Source organism: Pleurodeles waltl, chromosome 1_2 (assembly GCF_031143425.1).
Source record: "Pleurodeles waltl isolate 20211129_DDA chromosome 1_2, aPleWal1.hap1.20221129, whole genome shotgun sequence".
Classification (NCBI taxonomy): Eukaryota; Metazoa; Chordata; class Amphibia; order Caudata; family Salamandridae; genus Pleurodeles; species Pleurodeles waltl.
This window is the reverse complement of record NC_090437.1, coordinates 680,446,011-680,471,033: the sequence shown is the minus strand read 5'-3', so window position 1 is coordinate 680,471,033 and position 25,023 is coordinate 680,446,011. Positions and strand designations below refer to the sequence as shown.

At 43.0% G+C, this 25,023-nt stretch overlaps 1 protein-coding gene across 2 annotated transcripts in view; it reads left to right on the top strand.

The window, feature by feature from the left end:
* The window catches only part of PRMT9 (protein arginine methyltransferase 9), a 249,634-nt gene that overhangs the window by 56,109 nt on the left and 168,502 nt on the right, over window positions 1-25,023 (top strand). For both annotated transcript variants that reach the window (XM_069242627.1, XM_069242628.1), the window contains 2 exons: window positions 8,873-9,109; window positions 11,017-11,184. In XM_069242627.1, the coding sequence (XP_069098728.1) occupies window positions 8,873-9,109; window positions 11,017-11,184 (405 nt within the window). The remainder of the gene's footprint in view (window positions 1-8,872; window positions 9,110-11,016; window positions 11,185-25,023) is intronic.

Sequence of the window (25,023 nt, the reverse complement as noted above, 5' to 3'; positions counted from 1 at the left end):
CCTTTTGAAGATGGACAATGTGCCAGCAGTTTGGTACATAAATCGACTGGGTGGCACTTGGTCAAAGGCCCTGTCGGATCTGCCAAGGGATTTCTGGAACCACTGAGTGGCAAGCAAGATATCTGTCATGGTGGAGTATCTCCCGGGTCATCTGAATCAGATGACGGATTGGCAATCTCTGCATCTGAGGGACTTCAGTGCTCGGAAGTTAGACCTGTCTGTCTGTAGACGATTATGTTCAAATGGGGCCCATGTCAAGTTGATCTCTTCCCCTCCTGACTCAGTCATCAACTGCCCCATTTTTTTAGTTGGTTTCTGGATCTGTTGGCAAAAGCGACAGACTCCTTCCTGCAGGACTGGAGCCACTTTCAGGGGTATGTGTTCCTGCCGTTCGCAATGATTGCCAGACTCACAAGGTTGGTAAGGCATCAGAGGGTGGAGGTGATCCTGGTGACACCATTGTGGAAGTCTCAAGTCTGGTATCCAGTTCTTCTGGAAAACTCTATGGATTTTTCAATCACACTTCCCCAGAATCCTTGTCTTCTGATGGACAATCATGGCAACTTGAACCGATTGGTTCAGGATGGCAATCTCCGTTTGATGGTGTGGAGGATTACAGGGAATGCTACGATGTCCCAGGCCTTTCATCACAAGCTTAGTTACTCGTCAAGAGTGCTTGGGCCAATCCTACGATCAAGCTATATGGTTCAGCTTGCATAGATGGTCACACTGATATTTGTAACGGGATCTCTATCTCGTAGGGGCAGATGTGGTACACATTGTGATGGGTTTTTTTTTGTCTGAATTGGCAGAAGCAGGACAAGCGTACTGCACAGTTAATGCTTGTAGACCTGCCATTTCACTGGGTCATTGACCATTGCACAAAGTACCAGTTGGGGAACATCCCCTTGTATGTAGACTATTGAGAGGTATTCAGTTGTCTACTCCTGAACCACATTACTACTCCTTATGGAATATGAATGTGATTCTGTGTCTCTTGTTATTATGGCAAAATAACAAATATCTGTCACATAGGGATTGTCTGGTAAGTTGATCTCCTGTCAGATGTGCGTGCGCTTGATATAACGATGCGCATATTTATTCTAGATGGGTTTTCGCTCTCTCTGTTTAGGAGGACAAAAACGAATGCCAGAGTGGTGCATTTCCTGGCTTTCCCTTTAAATCCCAAGCTCTGTGTGGTTAGGTGCCTTTGGGCTTACGAGGCCATGACTGAAGAATACCATCATCCAGGGACGAAACAGCTTCTCATAACTCTTAAGAAGCCGTTCATACCTGTTTCCGCAGCGATTGTCACCAAATGGGTGATATGGATTTTACAAGAGGCTGGTATTGACACCTCCTTTGGTGCCCATTTGGCTAGAGGGGCGATGGCCTCAAAGCTTTTACTTTGGGGGGGGGGATTGGAAGATATCCTAAGGGCGGCAGATTGGTCCTCCGACTCTAGGGTTAAGACCTTTTTTTTTTAAATCAGATACCTGGAATGACCTCACTGGTGGTCAGTTAGCTTTAAACTTGCATAATCTGAGCCTTTGGTCCTCACACAGAATATGAAATTTCCTACCTTTCGTGAAGGAATGTTTCAATTCTATTAAGGACATGGAGGCAAGGATTATCCCTCCCAGTTATTCATTCGCATTCAGGGACCCTCCCTCCCCTGTGTGGATTTCCAGACGTGAGTATGAGTATCTTTTTGATATCACTATTAAATCATGGTATTAAGTTGTACTCATAGTGTTCGTAATGTGTTAGAGGTTACTATCGTAAATGTTTAGATGACAATTTTTAGTCCTGAATGTTGATTTATTATTTTTCCTGTGGTAGGAGTTGATCAGAAATGAGATGTCTGACTTGAAACTGTTGAAGGAACTCTATCTCATGAAGAAAGAGGAAGGGCTTTTCTTGTGTGGCTGTTTTCATGTGGTGGACTCTGTGGTTGTACTGTTGAAAGTACAAAATCACAAAGACTCAGGTGATTTGTGGTCTTTAATGTTGTTTGATATAATGTTCAAGTCTTCACACTCCTCTAAACTCGGTCTCCTGTGGATGGGTGTGGATAGTTTTAGGGTCAAGCTTGTGAGAGCATGCGCTAGCGCATGCTTCTCGATTGCGTGACTGTTGTTTACTAAAAATGGTTTGTAGCCCACCCATTGTGTACCATTTGTTGGCTTGCGTGGCACTCTTCTTTTAAAGCCTCATAATTGGTCACTACAGGTCAAGAATAATTTCCGTTCCTGTCTGTGGAGCAGGGACAAGCACTTATTGATTCAACTTAATCAGTGCCTCTCTGCTGCTCCCGATGTGATTAAGTTACTTCTTTTTAACTTCCTGGGCCCTGCAAAGCGAAGACGTGTGACTGGCAGAAACATGCCCAGTAGGACAAGCAAAATTGCAAAGTTTTAATTTCTATAGTCAACTTGTTTCTTTTACTTTTCAAAGTTGTCCTTCCTCACTTTGCAAATATGTTTTGTTTTGTTTTTGCTTGTGGGTACTGTTCTCAAAATATGACTATCATCTTTTTGTAAATATTGCTAAGCAACATTTTCTTACTTATGTGTAATTTCTGAAATTAAAATTATGCTTTAACACATTATCGTGCAATACACCCCAATCCACCCCACTCCAAACCACATCTGTCCACTCCAAACCACTCACCCCAATCCACTCACCCGATCCACTTCAATCTACAACACTCCAATCGTCCTACCCTACTCCAGTTTGCCCCACCATGATCCAAAACAGTCTGCCTCACTCCAGTCCCAAACCGTCTGCCTCACTCCAGTCCCAAACCGTCTGCCTCACTCCAGTCCCAAACCGTCTGCCTCACTCCAGTCCCAAACCGTCTGCCTCACTCCAGTCCCAAACCGTCTGCCTCACTCCAGTCCCAGACCGTCTGCCTCACTCCAGTCCCAGACCGTCTGCCTCACTCCAGTCCCAGACCGTCTGCCTCACTCCAGTCCCAGACCGTCTGCCCGACTCCAGTCCCAGACCGTCTGCCCGACTCCAGTCCCAGACCGTCTGCCCGACTCCAGTCCCAGACCGTCTGCCCGACTCCAGTCCCGAACAACCTGCCCGACTCCAGTCCCGAACAACCTGCCCGACTCCAGTCCCGAACAACCTGCCCGACTCCAGTCCCGAACAACCTGCCCGACTCTAATCCCAAACAATCTGCCCTATTCTAATCCAATCCACCTCAACCCAATTCAATCCATTCCACTCCATCCCATTTCACCCCGCTCCACCCCACTCCAGTCAGTTCCACTCCATTCCAGCCCAGCCCAGCCCACTTCAGTCCACCCCACTCTATCTAATCCACCCCACTTAATTCAGTTCACCCATTCCAACCCATCCTAATCTAACCCACCCCAATTCACCCACCACAATCCACACTGCTCAACTCCAGTCCACCCCACCCACTTCAGTCGACCCCACCCCAATCCAATCCAGACCACCCCAGTCCAACCCGTTCCACTCCAATTCACCCAACTCCAGTTGTTTACTCCAGTGCATCCCACTCTACCCCAGTCTAATCTTTCCATGCCAGTCAGTCCACCCCGCCCCACCTCAAGTCATCAAGCCCACCCCACTGCAATCCAATCCAGTTCATTCCACTCCAAGCCACCCTACTCCACTCCAGTCCACCTCACTAAAATCAATCCACACACTCCAGTTCAACCCAACCCACCTCACCCACTCCAATGCATCCTACTCCAAACCACCACATTCCAAGCCAATCAACCCCACTCCAATCCACCCCAGTATACCACTCCAATTCAGTCTGCCCATGCAGTCCAATCTAATCTGCCCCACTCTAATCCCCACCACTCCAATCAGTCCACTTCATCCTATTTCAGTCCACCCACTCCAATCAACTACATTGAGTTCACCCACGCAAATCCTCCCTACTCTACCCAATCCACTCCACTCTTCCCCAATCCAGTCCAGACTACCTCAATCCACTTTAACCCATTCCACTCCACTTCACTCTACACCACTACACTCTACAACACTCTCTGCAACACACACTGCCACTGAACCACTGAACTCAGCTCCCCTCTCCTCAACTTCCAGACACTCTACTCCAACAAATCCACTGTACACTCCTCCCCCACTCTGTTCTATGACACTCCGTGCCACTAACCTTTGGCTGTGCTGAACATCAGCCACAGTGATGTACAACTGGGCAAACACGTTTCCAAGCCAACAGCTCTTGTATAGGCGAGGCTTATTGGCTTTGCCAATGCTTGTTTTCCGTTGTTGACGTCTGGCAGCCCTAAAATCAAATGTCCCGTTCGACATTGCAGATGCAGCCTTTGAGAACCTCCATTAGCTTTTTTTTAAGTAAGGGAGGTCTCTTAGTGTTGACTCGACTAAGGACTTTGTGGAAAAATGGCTTTTGGATTAGCACATAAATACAAGCCTCCCTTTTCTGGAACTTTTAGGGGTCATGGACTTTGGGAGAAAAATAGACGCTCTTCACTTTTGTAGGATTGTTCCTGTTCTCCTTGAAAGGCGTTTTCATTAACAAACTGCAGCGTTTGAGCCTGGTGACCGCGGTTCGCTTCAACCTGCTTCTTTACTCCAGCCACCGCAGCACTCTCCCTCATCTCTCTGAAGTGCTAGTTCCAGTCTCAAGACGCAGCTCCGAAGATGGAGCTGCACCTGAGTGACAAAGGACAGTGTCCATTTTGGTGCTCTGCATGCTACACCTTACCACAATATAATTTTAGTCCTCAGTTCTGTGTTCTGCTGTGGCTTTATGGAACCAAGAACCTATCACTGTATAAATGAGGGTCATAAACTGAAATAGTAAAAACATTGTAGGATGGGAGACCAAACCCTATTGATGCAGCTGATCTAGTGTAATGAACTCGCCACCAAAAAAGCCCACAAAGAGTCTTCGAGCCATATTTTAGAAAAATGTATTCTCAGGGGTCACCTTAATATCTTCAGTTTCATTCCCCCTCCGCACTGTTGTATGTTATCGGCGTAACACTAGGCAGCGATCAGCGCAAAATGCCCCTGCTCCATGGAAGTGCGATAGGAACGTGTGTGTGTGCATATGACATATTTAGTTATTTTAGCTTGGGTGGTATGCCAATTCTAATGAGGAAGTTGCACCTAACATTGACAAACGTTGCTCTATTGGGGGAAAGGGGAGGTTACGTTTAATTCAAAAGCTGTTATGATCCACAAGCAGTTTTCATCATATAGCTGTCCCGGTTGTTTGAAATGAATACTCACCAGCATTTTACAGCCACTGGGACCATTTAAACGCCATCCCATCAGAGACTTGCAGGGTGGTGATGGTAAGTGGCATCAACAGTGATTTACTCCAGTTCAAATGTAACTCTGCCAGATCACAGTAATTGCTTATGTTAGACATTATGATAGACACATTAATTTGGGAGCGTTGATTGTAAAGGAACATGTCATCTGCATCTAGGACAATCTCAGGGCACGTTGTTTATACCTGTCCTGGTCTTGGTGCGCCTCCTCAATCAGGCAGGCCAAGGGTTTCATACTAAGGGTAAATAGGAGAGGTGACAAGGTCACGCTGGTCTCTTTAACGCAGGTCCTCATGCATCTTGGAGTGCATGAATTATTGGGTAAACAGTTTGTCTACCTTTTAGGCTTATCATATATATATACAGTTTTTTTCAGCAGGTATCATTTGTACATTGGCTGTTCAGTACAAGTTACAGTGCAGCATGGTTTCAATCCACAGTTGCTTAAACTCCATTTACTTGCACATCGATTTCTACTTAGTGCAACGAGTTGTCTTGGGTTGCACTAGAGCTTTTCTATCTGATTTCTGGTTTTAACTCTTATTTGTGCACACTTTCATGACCTCATGATTTGGGGTTAACAGAATGAAGGTGAAATGTCTGGTTGATCAATTCGATACATTCTTACTGCTGTACACATATTTACATGGTTATCAACCTGAAGTGAATCAGATTAAAAATAAAATGTCACTTTTCCCTACTAAAGTAACCTAATATTTTAACAAGTAAAATAAATGTTACCACATGTTGTGAAGGCCCTGCTGCCAATAGTTCCTCGTCCTGTGGAAGCCTTTCACTAAAAGTTCCTTGGTTGTGACTCCCTGTATCTTATTTCTAATTTGGCTACATTGATTAGGTTTGCTGGTGCCTTACATATCAAGTGCCCTTGTATCTTGAGAGTCGAGAACCCTGCGAAGTACCTCTTCTGCTGTGTAACCATTGAGCCTGGGTCACCATTTGCTCCCAGTCTAAAACGTATGGAGCCTTTAACGAAGCTCTGTTGAATGCTCCTGTGTTATCTGGGTCACCCGTAAACCCATGCACATTTTACCTTTGAGATCTATTGTGCGCGTGAAGGTTCCCTTTTCTTTTCTAGGGGCGACACAGAATGGCTCTTAGGCGTGTTAAAGCACACACCCAAGGTCCTTTCACAGAACCGATACCTTGGGTGCAGGTATTCCATTTCTGCCCTTATAGCTCCTCATCTGCCCTCGGTTTGTCCAATGCAGATCAGACTTTCTCAGTAAGAGGATTTTGGAACCCTTGCCTAGAGCGGAACTGTAATCGCTCACAGGCGGGAGCTTTCTCTCCGCATATAGAAAGGAATTCTGGAGGAGGGGTTTAGGTTATACTAGGGAGCACAAGTTGCTTGGAAGAATGAGGAAGAACTGAATAGAAGCCGAAGGTTTGAATGCACGGGATACTAAACAGGAACTGGCAATGCCTACAAAATACAAAACTGAGATACATGGTCTTAGGAAGACCCAGCAGCCCTTTTGGAAGTAGACTGCTGGGGTGATATCCTGTTTTATTAAACACCAAAGTTAAGAACTCACTGTCATCTTCTCGTAATAATTAGGTTTTTGAACACAAACACAAGAGCACAAAGAAAACTGTGCAAGAGCCACAAATATAGGTACAAGTCCCGGGAACGGCAGGGCTAGTGTCTCCGCAAGAAGAGAGCAAGAGTAACCGTATGTAAACAAAACTAGGAAATGGCAGGGATGGGTTCTTAGAAACATGGAATGTTGAGAGCAGGACAGAGTACAGGTATCCATTATCGTCACTGGAAGCTTTGAAAGGAAAAGGAATAACTGGAGAAAGGACAGAAGCATGCAAGTGGACCAAGGAACCCTGGGATACAGGATACGAAGCCTGGAGTAAGAACAAGACCACTGCAGGTATGCAGAAAAAATAAGGAACTCTGAATACAGGACAATGAATATTCATACAGACAAGAACTGGACAGTGCAAGGCACTGAGCAGCTACAGCATCACTACAGGGCTTAGAAACAAGCAGCAGCTAAGGAGTAAAACAACTATACTGGGAATCAAGAAATTTGAAATCTGCAAAGCTAATAACGCAGAGTAGGCCTAAGGGCATAGCAACAAGGCGACCGATTTGAGCGGTGCTCCATACGAAGATGGCTTTTAGAACCCAAAGATTCAACTACACCTGGATTACGTGCCTTGATCTGTGCCTCTCCACCTGAGCTGCCACCTAGAGTCATCTGCTAATGAATGCTACACTGTGACTTGGAGGAGGAAGGACTACAGAAGCCAGAAGGTGTAAGAAAGGAAACTGGTAAACCAGGAATGGAATATGAGTCCTAGCTGAGACAGAAGACAGTCAGGAAGCAGCTTCATGTGCACCAGTGAATCTGTAGTGATTAGGAAAGTATAAGCAATGCAGGGTTCCACCACAAGGATGTCCTCTTGGCTAGGTTTGGGGAAGTTAGGTCCTGATTTATGTAGCACTGGTTTTAAAATGGTAGTTGCAATTTGGAACCTGTATTTCTTGCGACCAGCATGCTGTTTTGCAAAACGAGCTATGTACTAAAAGGCTGATTCGCAAAATACGAATTCCTAGTGGGTCAAATACTAATGAGGTAGGTCTTACATTGCGACCCACTATAAATCGCAGCCATCACAGGGACAGTGGCCTGCTGAGGTCAGCAGACCACCTTGTCTGTGATTGCTTTTAAATGAAGACATTTTTTGTTTGAAATGCAATGTTTAAAAAATAAAAAAAGAAAGAAAAGTTAAAGTTCATCTGTCATTTAATGGTTACATAAATCAGACTGCATCTGTATGGTAGTATGATAAACCAGACTGGTTTGAATGGTTGGATGAGGACTTCAGTAACTCACTGAGTATTATTTAGTAACCTGGGCTGATGGCTGGACCTTCCGGAGTGCCATCTAGGGGAAAGTTAGAGAAATCCTAACAGGTGTTGAATTGCTGTATAACTCCTTCCTCTTTTTTGAGCTGGCTGATCGCTCTTGCTTTACTTTCTTTTAATGACCAGATCACTTCATCAACTGAGTTTGCTTAGCTTTGACTGCTCGCAGACTGACATTACTTAAAAACAAAATAAAGAGGGTTCATTCCTGCTGCCCTCGTGTGGTGCAGGGTGGTCAACATCTGATAAATTGCTTGCCCCTTGGAAACTTGTATGTCTTGTCTAAACAAAGATATGTCCTCAGAGTGCAATGACGTAATGTTTAAACATGCACAAAAGTTGGGTACATTATGAGAACAGGAATTAAGTTGGAATTCTTCCGAAACAATAAACTGGGAGGCCTAAGCATTATACAGGTTCCTATTTGGAACATGTGAGCTTGACTAACAAGAGTGTCACCTTACATCTACAAGAAGATTAACTAATAGTTTCCTCCTTGAAAAGCTCTTTTAACACCAATTGATTGTTTTGTGAACATATATGAAACATTTTATTTAAAGGAGATTTAATGGAGAATTGAAACAACTATTGGCACATTATTTTGTTTTACAACTCCATGTTAAGATTTCCTTTTTTTTATGTATTTGAAATTTGTTCTATATAGGATGGGCTTTCGAGATGAAGCTGCTGGGTATTTCTACAAAGCAGTGAAACTAAACCCGGACTACGTGGATGCCAAAGAGAACTTTTATCGAGTTGCCAATTGGCTTGTTGAACGCTGGCATTTTATCATGCTGAATGACACAAAAAGGAATCGGACCTATCAGAAAGCTATCCAGAAGGCAGTCCACTCCGGCTGTGCCACTGTGCTTGATATTGGGACCGGAACAGGGATTTTAAGGTTTGTAGTATCAATTTTTTTTAAATTGAAGCTCAGTAGTTGTTTAGTCCCATGTTGGCATTTGTAAGTGACAACTAGTTTGTAGGTCTTGCCTACAGATATGGCGTTGGTGGTTAATTGTCAAAGATTTATTGTCAACAGTGCTATTAATAGAGTGCACATTGGGTTAGCTCATTGCTCCCAATGGGATAGTTTCTTGCCTTTCACTTCACTGTTCCTGATTCAGTGATTGCTGTCTCTAGTTTTGTTTGTCAGTCGCAAAGAGCAATTCTGTCTCGGTGTGTTTTAAGTGAGAGGCATATGGGAATTATTTTCTCTCCATGCTCCTCCTCTTTTCTACCTCATCCCCTTTCTATATAGATTTAAATGTTTTTAATAATTCCGCAGTCGCTGCCCCTGCATGTTCAGACACTTGTCAGAACTAAATGTGAATTTTTAATTCTTGTTGCATACACTTTACCAGTGGGCATTAAGTGTAGGTTGTTAGATGCAAGGGCCAAGCAGTGTAATTCACTGGGAATGCCATGGGGCCTTCGAAGCATTGGTTATGGCCTGTGGGCCCTGCATTAGAGTACATCTGCTGTCTTCTCTTTTGTGATTGAGTTATCACTTCCTTTGAGGTGTCAGTAATAATATAGTGGTTTGCAACCGGAATTCCAGTTGCAATCTGTTGAAAATCAGTTACTGAATTTCAGTCTGGAAGAAATATACCAAAGGCTCCATTTCCAAATTGCAATTCTGTAAATTCTTCATGTTACCAAACACAAGTTCTCACTTAATAAATGTAATAAGGTAATCCAGTGTGATCCTATGAAAGAGGTAGGTCTCACAGTAGTGAAAAACACATTTAGTAGTTTTTCACTACCAGGACATGCAAAACCTGAAAATGTCCAGCTTTTTAAATGCACTGCACTCTGCCTGAGGGGCTGCCAGGGGCCTCCCTTAGGGATGACTTCTAAGCATTGAAAAGGAAGATTTAGGCCTGGCTTAAGGGATATTTTGCCAAGTTAAATTGGCAGTTTAAAACTGCGCATAGGCTTCTATGGCAGTCTTGAGATTTGTTTTTAAAGGGCTACTTAAGTGGGTGCCAAAATAAGTGCTGCAGGCCCACTGGTGTTTGGCACATGTTGTACCACTTTACTTGCCAATTGGTTGTAAGCGAATTGTACCATGCTTGGATGAGTAAACACACACATGTGCGCTGTTGATCAGTGGTAAAGTGCACAGAGTCCAAAAGCCAACAAGATGGAATTTCAGCAAACCGAAGGGGAGAGAGCAAAATGTTTGGGCGGGGGGTGGGGGGACCACCTTAAGGCTGATGGGTACAACAATCTTTTTTGCAGTAGACTTTACAGCAACTTCAACTTTGAAGTCTCAGATCTGTTGCGTCTGTCTGTGGCCTGATGCAAGTGTAAAAAATAAAAAATAAATCCTTGGCACCACAGCAGCAAAAGTATTAATATCTGTTTAACCACTTTTAAGACAATTCATTTGTTTGTTTTTTGGCTTTGAAATTCCCTAGTGCCCTGTCTACTTCTTTTATATTTCAGCTTTGAGGATGCTGAAAATGCTAACATTGCTGATCTTTTACTTTCTAAGGGTCTTGCAAGGTCCATGGAGTGATCCAAGTTTAAGGAATCCAAGTTTAAGGAATCTCATTACTGTATGTGAAATGGGTTGTAGCTTAGAATTCTGCTTTAGGCAATATATTACCCTGCTCGCCTCTTTGGAAAGCTATCTACCCATGGCTGTCTTTGCAACTTAATTATCAGCACAACTATTTAATCTGAATTGTTTCCTATATTTTAAAAATACCTGTGGGATACTTCAGGCACCAGGAATTCATATTCTTTTATTTGTATGTTTGGAGGGAATTTACCATTATGTTTTATATCTCCATTTTTCAGTATGTTTGCTAAAAAGGCTGGAGCACCTCATGTCTATGCATGCGAGTTATCCAAGACCATGTATGAAGTTGCTTGTGATGTGGTAACTGCAAACAATATGGCTGAAGACATCAAACTTTTGCACATGAAGTCATTTGATATAGAGATCCCAAAGCACATACCTGAGAGGTAATGGAAACACTTTCTTGAATTAGTGAATGAATGCTTGTGACTTTTAAAATATATAATTTTCTGCAATACATAGTTGTTTTCTGGTAATATGTTATAAAATGTGCCAACAGACACCTGTTTACAATAAAAGTAAATTAAGAGCATAATTCCAGTATCATGTGTCACTTGCAAATAAATCAAAAACTTCATCCCAAGAGGGGCAGGTCCCCAGTTGGGGTGCCTGAATTGATCTTGGAAGGAGAAAAGTTTTTCGGGGTGGGCGCAGGTGCTAGGCACTTGCCAGGAGGAGAATTGTGGTGGAACCAGTCATGTATTTGTGGAAAAAAGAGTGGCTAGATTGAAGCACTCTAATTTAAATTGATCGGTGGAACAGGCTATGCTGATGTAATAGTGAATCAGCTTGTGGAAGAATGTGGGGTGCGATTTGAGGGGAAGGTGCTAAGGGGCACTGCTTAATTTGTAGATGAATATGTCAGTGCCCAAAGTTCTGATCAGAAGCCTGCGGTTCATGCAATTAGATGTCAGTGCGGTGAATATCAAAGCTGTGCAGTCTTCAATTCATCTCAGAGTTCTTTAATTCACTTCCAGGCACTCCCTCCCCGTTTATCGCACTCCTGCAGGTTCCTTTTTTTAGGGTTGAGCATAAAGCACTCTGTCCCTGTTATCTCTCTATGGCATTGTAACCACGCCCATGTCATGCCCATGAGTTTGGTTGGTTCGTGGGCTTGCCTTTTTAAATTCGCTTGTTTTAATCAGTGAAAGGCATGCATACGTCATGAATTTTCCGGTGGTTAGCCCGCCTTTAACACACTAGCCAACTACTGAAAACACACGAAGCTCCATGTTTTCCGTATGGTTTCTGGACTACTTTTTCTCTTAATTTCGTAGGCAGCACAAGCTCGCTGGGCAGTAGTCGAATGCTTTGCATGACATCGACCCTGTTACATGGATAATTGCACTTTTGCTCATATGTTTCACTGTGAGCGAACTTCTGTTACCTTTTGTGTGTTTGCTTGGCGCTCATGGCGGCGGTCTGCTCGCTTATGTGAAATTGTTTTACTTTTAAGTTTATGTGGAAAGAACAGTCTGGTTAGGAGTTTACAACGCTAATAGCTTTAACTCGAGTGAACGCGAGACCCATTGCATTGCAAATGCTTGTTCTCTCTTGTGAGGGTTTTTCTGTCTTCAACCATCTTTTCGTTTTGTGTGCATTTTCCCTCTCTTGCTACTGGTACATATTTGATGTGGAAAAATGAGTGCCAGTGGCAACCGCTGATTCAAATTAAGCACTCCTAAGGGGTATTTTTTGATGGTTAAGCATAATCTGCCTGGTAATCTAGGCCCTACGGTTTGAGTGTATGAATGTTAGTTTGTACACGTACCTCAGCTCAGAGTTTGGGGACAAAGGACTCTAGTAGCAAGAAGTCATTTAGCAACAAGCTAGGCTATAATCATGCTTCAGTGTCTCATAACAATTACTATGCAACCAGTGAAATCCATAGTAGCATGAAATGCTCCACCCTGAATGGTAAAGTGGCAAAGAAGTAGAAAGTTGATGAATGAACTGCTGCATCAAACGCTACTGCTTCTGCCCACAGTGGAGCACCAGTACTTATAGGAGTTACACTAAGTTGGCAGAAACACAACCAGCTGCATGAGCGGTGTACAGCAATGCACCATTGGTTCTTGATGATCTTGGAGGTATCCCAGGCCCTCTGCCAACATTATCACAGTTTGTGCGTTTGGTGGTGTTCTGGTCCCTGCACCTGTCAGCATTTTGACCATTGCGCTTAAGTGCGTTCTGCAGCTATGACAGCGCCTATTGCTTGACACGGTTGGTCTGCTGTGCTGTCATTTAGTTTTGCAACCTCACTCCTTGCAGCATTTTATGAACTTCGGAGGGATGATCCTGTGCGATTAGTCTTTGCCTTTTCTGTGCTTGAAAGATCTGCTTGTTCTCTGTTGGTACCAATCTGTATATGTGATCAGATTGTTAGAGAAGTTGAGCCATATCTTCTGAACAGAAGACTGGTCAGTGCAAGCTGATAACAAGTGGTTGTCAAATATTTTGTAAAGAAATACTCAAGTGTTATATGTATACTGCAAAAAGTATAAGAAGCCTGTCAAAGAGAGTAAGTAAACTTAGTAAATGTAAGCTACGTTTACACGTAAAACTAAGTTTTCAGTTCTGTTGCTTTTTTCGGGAGTACTGCCACATAAAACACTGTACATAGATATATTCAGTTCATCAAAACAGTTCTATACAGTGTTCAAGTTGTATACTTGTATGCCCAACTCATTTTTATCCCTTTGGAGAATGATCCCACTCGTTTCACTGAAGTACTTGCAAAGCAGCAAAATAAAATATAAAATGCATGTTTACTAACCTATTGACAGGTAGAGCATTCATTAACTAACACGGTTACGTCTATAGCCCCCTGAGCAAAATCAAGATCATATCTATTTCCTACCTAGCAAAACAATATAAATCATTGTGGAGAAAATTCCTATTCAGCTTTAGTAAACGCAATCAGTGAACAAGTTCGTTCAGGTCATTTCTTGAAAACGTACCGTATTAAACATTAAAACTTGCATAATATTTAAAAAACCATTAAATATACAAAAAAAATTTTTTTTCTAAATCATTAAATACTAGAATTTAAAAAGCACAAAGACTAAATTTGAGGTCTACATTTAATTACATGGAACTCCCAGTTATAGCACCTTTGTTACCATGTCTTAATTACCAAGGTGAGTGCAGATAATTAGAAACTGAGAAAACAATCATCTCATTGCCTTTAACCCCTTCGCTGCCAGGCCTTTTCCCCTCTTGTGCCAGGCCTTTTTTTGGCTACTTGGGGCAGTTCGCGCTTAGGCCCTCATAACTTTTTGTCCACATAAGCTAGCCAAGCCAAATTTGCGTCCTTTTTTTCCTACATCCTAGGGATTCTAGAGGTACCCAGACTGTGGGTTCCACTGAAGGAAGCCAAGAAATTAGCCAAAATACAGTGAACATTTCGTTTTTTTAAAAAAAATGGGAAAAAGGGGCTGCAGAAGAAGGCTTGTGGTTTCTCTCTGAAAATGGCATCAACAAAGGGTTTGCGGTGCTAAAATCACCAGCTTCCCAGCTTTCAGGAACAGGCAGACTTGAATCAGAAAACCCAATTTTTCAACACAATTTTGGCATTTTACTGGGACATACCCCATTTTTACGATTTTTTTGTGCTTTCAGCCTCCTTCCAGTCAGTGACAGAAATGGGTGTGAAACCAATGCTGGATCCCAGAAACCTAAACATTTCTGAAAAGTAGACAAAATTCTGAATTCAGCAAGGGGTAATTTGTGTAGATCCTACAAGGGTTTCCTACAGAAAATAACAACTGAATTTTTTAAAAATTAAAATTGAGGTAAAAAAACAGCAATTTTTCTCTACGTTTTACTCTGTAACGTTTTCCTGCAATGTCAGATTTTTTAAAGCAATATACCGTTACATCTGCTGGACTCTTCTGGTTGCAGGGATATATAGGGCTTGTAGGTTAATCAAGAACCCTAGGTACCCAGAGCCAATAAATGAGCTGCACCCTGCGGTGCGTTTTCATTCTATACCGGGTATACAGCAATTAATTTGCTGAAATATAAAGAGTGAAAAATAGCTATCAAGAAAACCTTTGTATTTCCAAAATGGGCACAAGATAAGGTGTTGAGGAGCAGTGGTTATTTGCACATCTCTGAATTCCGGGGTGCCCATACTAGCATGTGAATTACAGGGCATTTCTCAAAAAGACGTCTTTTTTACACACTCTATTATATTTGGAAGGAAACACATGTAGAGAAAGACAAGGGGCAATAACACTTGTTTTGCTATTCTATGTTCCCCCAAGCCTCCCGATTAAAAATGCCACCTCACTTGTGTGGGTAGGCCTAGCGTCCGCAACAGGAAATGCCCCAAAACACAATGTGGACACATCACATTTTTTGACAGAAAACAGAGGTGTTTTTTGCAAAGTGCCTACCTGTAGATTTTGTCCTCTAGGTCACCCGGCACCTAGGGAAACCTACCAAACCTGTGCATTTTTTTAAAACTAGAGACCTAGGGGAAGCCAAGATGGGGTGACTTGTGGGGCTCTGACCAGGTTCTGTTACCTAGAATCCTTTGCAAACCTCAAAATTTGGCTAAAGAAACACATTTTCCTCACATTTCGGTGACAGACAGTTCTGGAATCTGAGAGGAGCCACAAATTTCCCTCCACCCAGCGTTCCCCCAAGTCTCCCGTTAAAAATGCTACCTCACTTGTGTGGGTAGGCCTAGCGCTCACAACAGGAAATGCCCCAAAACACGATGTGGACACATCACATTTTTTTTTACAGACAACAGAGGTGTTTTTTGTAAAGTGCCTACCTGTAGATTTTAGCTTCTGGCTCAGCCGGCACATAGGGAAACCTACCAAACCTGTGCATTTTTGAAAACGCGAGACCTAGGGGAATCCAAGATGGGGTGACTTGTGGGGCTCTGGCCAGGTTCTGTTACCCAGAATCCTTTGCAAACCTCAAAATGTGGCTAAAGAAACACATTTTCCTCACATTTCGGTGACAGACAGTTCTGGAATCTGAGAGGAGCCACAAATTTCCTTCCACCCAGCGTTCCCCCAAGTCTCCCGTTAAAAATTATACCTCACTTGTGTGGGTGGGCCTAGCGCCCACAAAAGGAAATGGCCCAAAACACAACGTGGACACATCACATTTTTTCACAGACAACAGAGGTGTTTTTTACAAAGTGCCTACCTGTGGAGTTTGGCCTCTAGCTCAGCCGGCCCCAGGGGGGGCAGAAATGGCCTAAAATAAATATGGCCCTCCAACCCCCCCCGGGGAGCGAACCTTGCCTATGGGGTCGCTCCCCCTGCGTGACATTGGCGCAAAAAAAAAGATCCCCGGTGCCTAGTTGTTTCGGGCAGCTTGACCCAAAATTGGCCGATCTGCCCCCAAGGGGGCCAGAAGTGGTCTAAATACAATTTGCCCCCCAGGGGAGCGACCCTTGCCTAATAGGTCGCTTCCCATCTCTAAAAAGAAAACAAACACAAAAAAAATTTGCCCTGGCGCCTAGAGGTTTCTGCCCCCGGGAGGGGGGCAGAAATGGCCTAAAATAAATTTGCCCCCCCAACCCCTCCCCGGGAGCGACCCTTGCCTATGGGGTCGCTTCCCTTGCGCGTGGCCCTTGGGGGCAGATTGACTTAAAATCTGCCGATCTGCCCCCAAAGGCGGCAGAAATGGCCTAAATACAATTTGCCCCTCCAGGGGAGCGACCCTTGCCTATGGGGTCGCTCACCATCTGTAAAACAACAAAAAAAAAAGAATCCCCGGTGCCTAGTGGTTTCTGCCCCCCTTGGGGGCAGATCGGCCTAATTAAAATAGGCTGATCTGCCCCCCAGGGGGGCAGAAATGGCCTAAAATAACTTTGCCCCCCCCCAGGGGAACAACCCTTGCCTAAGGGGTCGCTCCCCTTGTGTGAAATTCACGAAGAAAAAAAAAACGGGATTCCCCTTCCATCCACGACCGGGGTGGTGTGGGTAGGGGGGAGCGCGCTCCCCCCAGTTCCCGGGTGCAGGACGAGGTTATCTCGTCCAAGGCACCCGGGAACCAGTGCCTTGGACAAGATCGCCTCGTCCAAGGCACCGTAGGGGTTAACAATCTTAGAGCGTTCAGATAGTTCTTTATATTCACTCCGACAAATGGGTACAATACATTTCCTCCGAATCCAGTGATCTGCAGTCCAAAAAAACAATGTGGGCCTCAGTTTCCGAATGTACATTACACAGGGGACATTTATCCAAATGTATTATATTTGTATGCTATTTACACCAAAAGCAGCTTATTGGGCGAATGCCTTTTCTAAAATTCATATATAAAGATCTAGTTTCTGGAAGCTTAATCCTATTGAGTATGGGCTCAAACTCCCAGGTTGGTGTACTATCCAGGAACTTCTCAGTCATACTTCTCAGAGTAGTCTTCCTAAATATCTTTTTGGAAACCAGCCGTTAGTATCTCTCCGCTTTACACTGGGTATCACAAGCTTGGATATAGAATCTGCCTTTCCCCAAAGTTCAGGGAGCCAAAGTAAATAAAACCAGGTCTGAACATGTCAGAGCCATGGTAGTCTACAGTCGGCATCCAGCTCTTATCTCCTGGAGAAATTTCCTGTAGGGTTGCAAATTAAAACACAACTATGTTCTTATCCTATAAAGAAGAGATTTCAAATTGGCTATATACATGGTATTTCTTACCCCAGGGTCTAGTCTTAGTGGAGCGGTTGGAGCCCTGTGAGACATTGCAAACAGAGCTCTAACAAATTTGTTCTCAAGCTTTTCTAGGCTACTCAAGTTACAGTAGCCCCAGATCTCAGCACCATAGAGTGTTGCCCCTAGCCCTGTTGCTCTGTATTGCTCAATCATTGGTGAAAGAGGGCATACACTTTAGGATTTATAAACATTCAGATTTGCAAAGACTTGATGTTGCAGTCTCACACTACTCTTGTTAGTCTGGGGGGAGACCAGGACATCAAGTTAGCCAACTAAGCAAAGTCCTTCACACGTTGGATTTAAGTGTTTCTCAACCTCAGTTTCCCCCTAAATGATCTGTGTGGTTTAAAGGTCATACATTTTGTCTTGTCGAAATTAATTTCCAACTCCTGTGATTTACAAATGCTGGCAAAATTGTCAAGCAGTGTTTGGACCCCCATGGGAGTCTTGGAAATTAGCAGTGTCATCAGCAAAGAGCAAGGCTGGAACCATTTCACAAGCAATTTTAGTAGAATAATTTTCATCAAACAAAAAAATCTATCACACCATTAAGGAATAGAGTGAATAGTGTTGGTGCAAGTGCCAAGCACTGTCATACTCCTCTTTCTATTTTGAATGGCCTCGGCAATTTGCCATACCTTCTCCAACGTACCCAAACATAATTCTTACTGTGCAATCTGATTAACATATTAAGAATGCTAATTGGCATGCCCACCTCTCCAAGCACCTTCCACAGTTTATCTTGGGGAACTTAATCAAAGGCACTACATAAAGATGTCCCTGCTTCAAGAAAACGTCTTTCCAGATCATCATGACAAAACAAAGAAACCGGTCTATAGTACTAGTTTCAGCATAGAATCCCACCAGTAGCTGTGGTAGGACCCAACTCTCCTGTATCCAGTCCTGCATTGTATCTAGGACATCTCTCAGAAACAATTTGTACATTATCAATTAAAATTATTGGTCTAAAACATGCAAAGTTATCTCATATTTTTCTTGCACATCATTACAATTTCAGTCCCTTTTCATGTCTCTTGAATGTCAGCACCAGCTGCTATCACATTTGACAGTATATTCACATAAAGGCTCCACAGAATTGTGTATAATTCCCTGGGTATTTTGTCTAGGCAAGGTGCCTTATTAGCTTTTAATGACTAAAAAGATTGTAATGTGTCATCAAGGGTAAAGCCAATAGGAATTACTGGCTCGGTGGCAGAAGTAGTGTCATCAGCACTAAGGACTGTAGGACAGTGAACTTTAGCTGCATAGGATTTATATAATTCATAAAAGTACTTGTGCTTTATTCGTGGCTGGATAAAGAATTCCTCGCTTCTAGTTATATTGAAGCTTCCAAATGCAAGAATATGCCAAAATAGCCTACTATCACCATACTTTAGAGTATTTAAAAGGGCATGCCACTTGTTTTCCTCCCAATTTCTTCTGCTTATAATTTGTATCTATGTATAATCCTTACTGCTGTCCCAGATAGCTCTCCTATCAACCTTTTGGATGGCAGTTAGTGTGGGCCTTTCTTCTCTACACTTCCCATCGAACCATGATGTTTCTTTGTGTCTCCGGAGTTGTACCTTAACCTCTTTATGAAAAAATTACTTTTAATAACTTGGATTATACAGATGGTATCTCAGTTATCGGAACCTCATTCTCATCCACATGTACATATGGCTTTAATATATCTTCTAAATTGATATATATTAACAAGAATGTCCGGGCGCAGCATGATATCGGGCGATTTAACATTCCTCCTATTACTAGCATGAAAAATTGTTCCCAATTGTTTCAAATATGTTCCCAGTTGAGGTTAACATTATGGTCACTGTTCCCTCTGTCAGCTACCTCCATATCCATAGTCATATATCTGACTCCATATAATATATTTTACTAGAAAATGTACCCCTCCTAAAAGTATGAGCTGCTTTCTTCTGTTTGACTGTTGCATGCTTGCAGCCCATGTATCAAAGTAAAGGTTGCAACTTGAAGCGCAAAAACTGAAACTTTATTTTTTATTTTTGGGGAGGATGCAGATAAGGAGGGGATGCCCCATTCTTCATCCTCTGTACTAGTAATCTAGTAATCACCAGCAACCATTAACAGGCAGTTAACTAAATTATGTTCCTGAAAGTTATCAGTGTGACGAAAAATAGGGAATTCGTTGTTCTGCATAAAGCTTGTACTGTACACATTAATTGGTTTAAGAAGTGGTCCTAATGGAGAAGAGAATAAAAGACCCAAGATGTCTGGGGAACTGAAATCGAGTACCTTACTTTGCAGCCCAGGGTAGTTTTAACCCAAATCAATAAACTTCCTGAGAAGCAGCCCACTACTGAAGGTCTGGCTCCAATACTAAAGGTTACTTATCCAGACCTATGGAGAGGTGATAATAGCAAAGTTTCCTGTAGAACATAAATATGATACCTGTCTATAAATTCTCCCCAAACAGGATCATTAAGTTTAGCTTTTAATCCAGTGACGTTCCAGGAAAGCAGCTTGACCAAGGATTGTTATACTATGTTATAGGTATTAGGCTTTACATCAGAATTTTACACAGTTTTAACAATGCTAGTAGGCTCTATAATTCCCCAGCTGGCAGAACACACTTCACTTGAATCATCGTATACAGCTGTCATCTTGTTTAGGACTAATGTACCAATCCTATTCATAGGTGGCTGCCTTTATTGTTCTCTGTCAATCTATATTATGCAGCAATGTCATGAAAGTTGCTAATTCTCTGGAGATAAGTGGGTTGAACTTTTCTATTTATTGCATTATAAGGAACATCAGAGGGCAAAGTTGGAAATCATATTTATATTTGAATTGGATCTCTGAACCATTTCTCACTAGTACACTGGTCAAAGCCCACAACTAGCTCCTCTTTGGCAAGGGAGAGAGTAATATAATCATGTGGTTCAGTCTACGCTGAGTGGCGCTTTGCACGCCAAATATCAGATCGTATTATTGAACTACACTGTTATGTTTGTTTGATCCAGTGTATAGCTTTGTTTTGAAAGAGCGCTCAGGCCCTCATTATGAACACAGCGGTTTTCACCGCCGTGTTCATGCTGGTGGTCAAAACACTGACCGCCAGCGTCCCTGGATCCCCGCCGGCCAAATAATGAACCTTCCTGTGTGCTGGCGGGCAGAAACCTTGTTTCCACCTGCCGGCCCAGAGGAGCCGCCGCCAATGCTTCTGTGCGGTGGGTGCAGCTGCATCCGTCGCGCAGATCACTGCCCGAAAATCGGGCAGTGACCTGCACGACGGGGCACTGCACCGGGGCCCCTGCATGGCCCATGCAAAATGCATGGGCAGTGCAGGGACCCCCAGGGTTGCCCCGAGGCACCCCCCCCGCCAGCCTTTCACTGTCTGGGAAACCCGCCAGGGAAAGGCTGGAAGATTCGGAAACATTATCCGAGGGGTAGCACGGCTGCCCTATCGCATGATGTTTCCACCCGCCGCCAGGCTGCCTGACGGCGGAAGCCTGGGGGTGAGTGAGGGCTGCCGATGGCAGCCCTAACCATGTTCATTATGTGGCGGCTTGTTCAGAATGATCACCATAGTCTTCTCTAACCTGCGGAGCAAGCTTACATACACTAATCATTTGCACCCCTCTTTCAGCTATCCCAGGCTTTGCTTCAGTATAAACTCTTCCCTCTTTCATCACCAGCAAGCTACTCAAAATCAAACTGCTAGACTTGTAGAGTTCCTCTTCAGCTATCAGGCAGTCTTTACACTGACTTCCTATCTAACCACATTATTTTCAAAATCAGTTGCATTGTGCTTCGATCACTCAATCTGTGCGAGGCTCATTACATCACATCCGAACATCTGGTAAGACATCATGTCATAAGAAACGTGCATTCCGCTACAAAACTGCTTCAGGTCCAGGTTCTTAGATACAGGAAAACCCACACAGGGCCTAATTATTATCAGTTTGCGTTCTGGAGCTTTGGAACAATCTTCCTTTAAAAACTTCAACTTTGCTCTAATCGTCTGTCTTTTACACAGGCTTTGAAAACCATACTCTTCTGTTAATCTTCAATTCCTACACAGCCTTCTTTACATAGCTTTACATAGCTGACACTGCCTCTATTTAGCACCAGCGCACCTTTGGTTGAAAGTGCACTTTACAAATTAACATAGCAGGCCGGTATGTAAAGCATTGAAGGCATTGGTCATGATTCAGGTTGATGTGCTCGATCTGTTGGTTAGGTTGCATACTGGATCAGTCTGTAAACTACTACGCACAATTATGTAGCGATGGAACAATATCATGGTCCTGTTCTTCTGCCGACAAGCAGCACTACCTGTAGATATTATGAGACCAGGAATAAATAAATGAATGAAAATTGGCCTTCATATAGCATGTTGATATCCGTGTGTGTCCTGGACTGGAACTAGAGGCACAAGTCACACGCGTGGCATCAAATCTTGTACAGATGGGCTTTAAAACTACTGTAAAAGGTTTTTAGAGTTGAGGTGGCGCAAAGCCCACAGGGAAACAAATTCCAGAGGACTTCTCCATAATAAAAAATAAAAAATTTGCCTCCCAATTTGGTGCACTGAAAATGTGGGATTCTGAGGGTAAATTTTGAAGTCGATAACCAAAGGTGGTATGGGACATATAGACTAAATCTGTTGCACAAGTATGTAGGAATGGTGTTCATGCACAATTCAAAACTTCTTTTTTTATTTTTATTTTTTAAAGACATTCCTTATTGGGTGTTTCATTTTCACATTAACAATTGCCATGCACAATAACGTCATAGGGAGAAGAAGATTGAATGAATGAATTACACATTCAAATCCATGAAGGAATAATTTACATAAAGTGTAAAGGCATATTGGGCACAAATACGAAAGGGTGGGCTTATATAAAACATCAAGCATTCAACCCAGTTCCTGATGCCCCTTGAGAGCCTGAGGGGTCTAAAATTGGCAACTATCTCTTCCCGGGCCTCGAGGTCTTTTCCCAATTTGTCATCATACCTTCACATTTTCAGGCAAATCCCCTCTTCCACTGCCCATTCAGCCACCTTCCCCTTCCAGCATTCCAGACCAGGGCCCATCCTTAGTTCTCTCTCCCAGGCCACCCTGGCATGGGGAGAGGGGGAAGGGGTAGTATGGCTTTATATAATAAGGAAACTAAATGATGCCCTTCCCGAAACTTCAGCATGGCTCTGAATGTGTGTGAAGAGCTCGGACCCATGGGAAAAACGTCCATATTTCTTTAACTATATTTGTTAAGCTAGCACGTTGTCAAATTTGTCCCACTCCTAAGTTAAAACTGGCCTGGGGAGCTTCAAATGAGATAAATTCTTCATTGTGATATATATATCCTCCAGCGTCTCGCAGCTACCCTCCTGGCAGGCAGACATGTTGACCAGGTCCGTGAGCACCCTAAATGCAGGCAAATCCCAGAATACAAAATCCATGGCAAAGTGGGCCTTTTTCAGAAGTGATTTCACAGAGCACTCCCATAACAAGGCAGTGTGTTTCATCAAGGCACATGACCAATACCTCTACGCCCACCATCAGGATCTATGGAAGACTGTAGCCTCTTGTAGAGTCCATCAATAGTCTTTTCTCCCAGTTGCCCTTTTCTGTGAGCCAGTGTGCAGCGTGTTGCATTTGAGATGCTAAATAATACTGCAAGATTTTTGGACCATTAGAACCTCTATTCCAGTGGTCGAAAAAAGAATGTTCCTAGCTACCATATTGCTCTCAAACCTCCCCCAAGCTCAAGGAGGAACGTAGGATATGCAGCTGTCTGACTACATCCACGGGAAGATGGTCCAGTGAATGTTGATAGGAGTAGAGGCACAGTTGCGAAAAGACAATTTTAGAGATAGCTTCCTGCCCATGAGGTAAGGGGAAGGGTTTTCCAAAATTGAACGGAGGATTGCAGACCCTTCATGACCCAGATGATATTGTACTCAAGTGTTTCTGCTCTGTGTGCGCCCCTACCACACCCCAATAACGGAATCTACCAATTTCCTACTGAAGGGGCAATTCCGGTAAGGACTTCAGAGTCTGGGAAAGGGTAGACGCCAGAGGGAAGATCAGAGACTCCTTATAGTTAATCTGTAGGCCAAGACAAAACTTCTTAAGCCATATTTTACTAAATATAGACCACCCGTGAGGATTTACTAGACACGGACTGACCTCTTAAAAATTTCTATGGCCCAGTAGAAGGTAATGTGTCCTGTTTTGCACTATTTGCAACCTATTTAAGAGAAACCTTGAAGGCCTAGGTACAGTACCCTTCCAAAATCTAATCTTGAGTAGATGGTAGACTGGATAACAAACAGATTGCCTTCCATGTAGAAAAAAGGGAGAATCTTTCTAGCAAGTCACATTGTGGAAACTACTTTTGTTAAAATAAGATGCATACTACCTAGATTTAGTTTCAGACTCAGTGTGTGAGGATCATCAATTAGATGTTCTGGCCATGAAACCAAAGTCCTGAACAAGGGTAGAACATTCAAGACTAAGACTTTAATATTTTTCTGAATTAAGGTTGAGTGGGTTAACTGACATCCATGCTTAAATATAGGAAGGCACGTTAGAGCCTTAGCGATGCATCACAATTTGTGTAATCAGCATTGTTGTAGGAAGCAGATGAAAAATACCTAATTAGAACTGCTAGTGAATTTACATAACCATTAAACCGTGTAGGACTATGGTTTGACCCTATACTTCAGCACCTTAAAATCAAGTTAAAAGAGGGGAACAAAACAATTTGTGATACTCCATTGTTGAAGGATTCATTACCTTTTCACAGCCGCGAAAATGAAACCAGTTTGCCGATACTTGTAGAGTAGCCTAGGGTAGTGAGCAGTGTCAACTGCTGCAAGATGTCTTAAAATGATCAATCCAGCACTTGCCCATGTCACGCAATGCTGCCAGTAGCGCAGTTTCTGTTCCGTGGTCCGAGAGCAAGCTCAAATGCTACAATACTTTAATAGAAACTGGCAAGCTGCTGGTTTACCGATGTTTCTGTTACCTTGATGTGTAGGCGAGAAAATGAAATTGAACAATAGCTTTTCATATCCTTAAGGTCATCTTTGGGCTTCCTGATCAATGGCATGATGATCACGTGGGTAAAGGTTGAAGTAAAAGTTACAATTGTGAAATATTGCTAGTGTGACCTTATTCTCAACTTGTAACAGTTGAAGCAGCAGAGAAGGGAGAGATGCTGACCTAGACTTCAGGAGAGTAAGGATAATAGTAATCTCCTTAAGAGACAGCAGTGAGCACTGAGTAAGAATATTTTTCCAGTGGGACTACCTACGAGTAAGTAGAACTGTTACTACTGGTGGCTATAGAGAGGACATTTCTAATATCTTCAGTTTTAGACTGTGACAGTTTGTGATATTGAAATCGTCTGCTTATTGCATATAGTGCCACTATGTTCCTTAAGACTTTAGAGCATTTCTTCAATAAAACCGGAGGCTGTGCACATAAGATCTTCTTCTTTTTTTCTTTTAGTAAACAATTTTTATTGGTTTTTTTTAGAGAAAGGGAAAGGA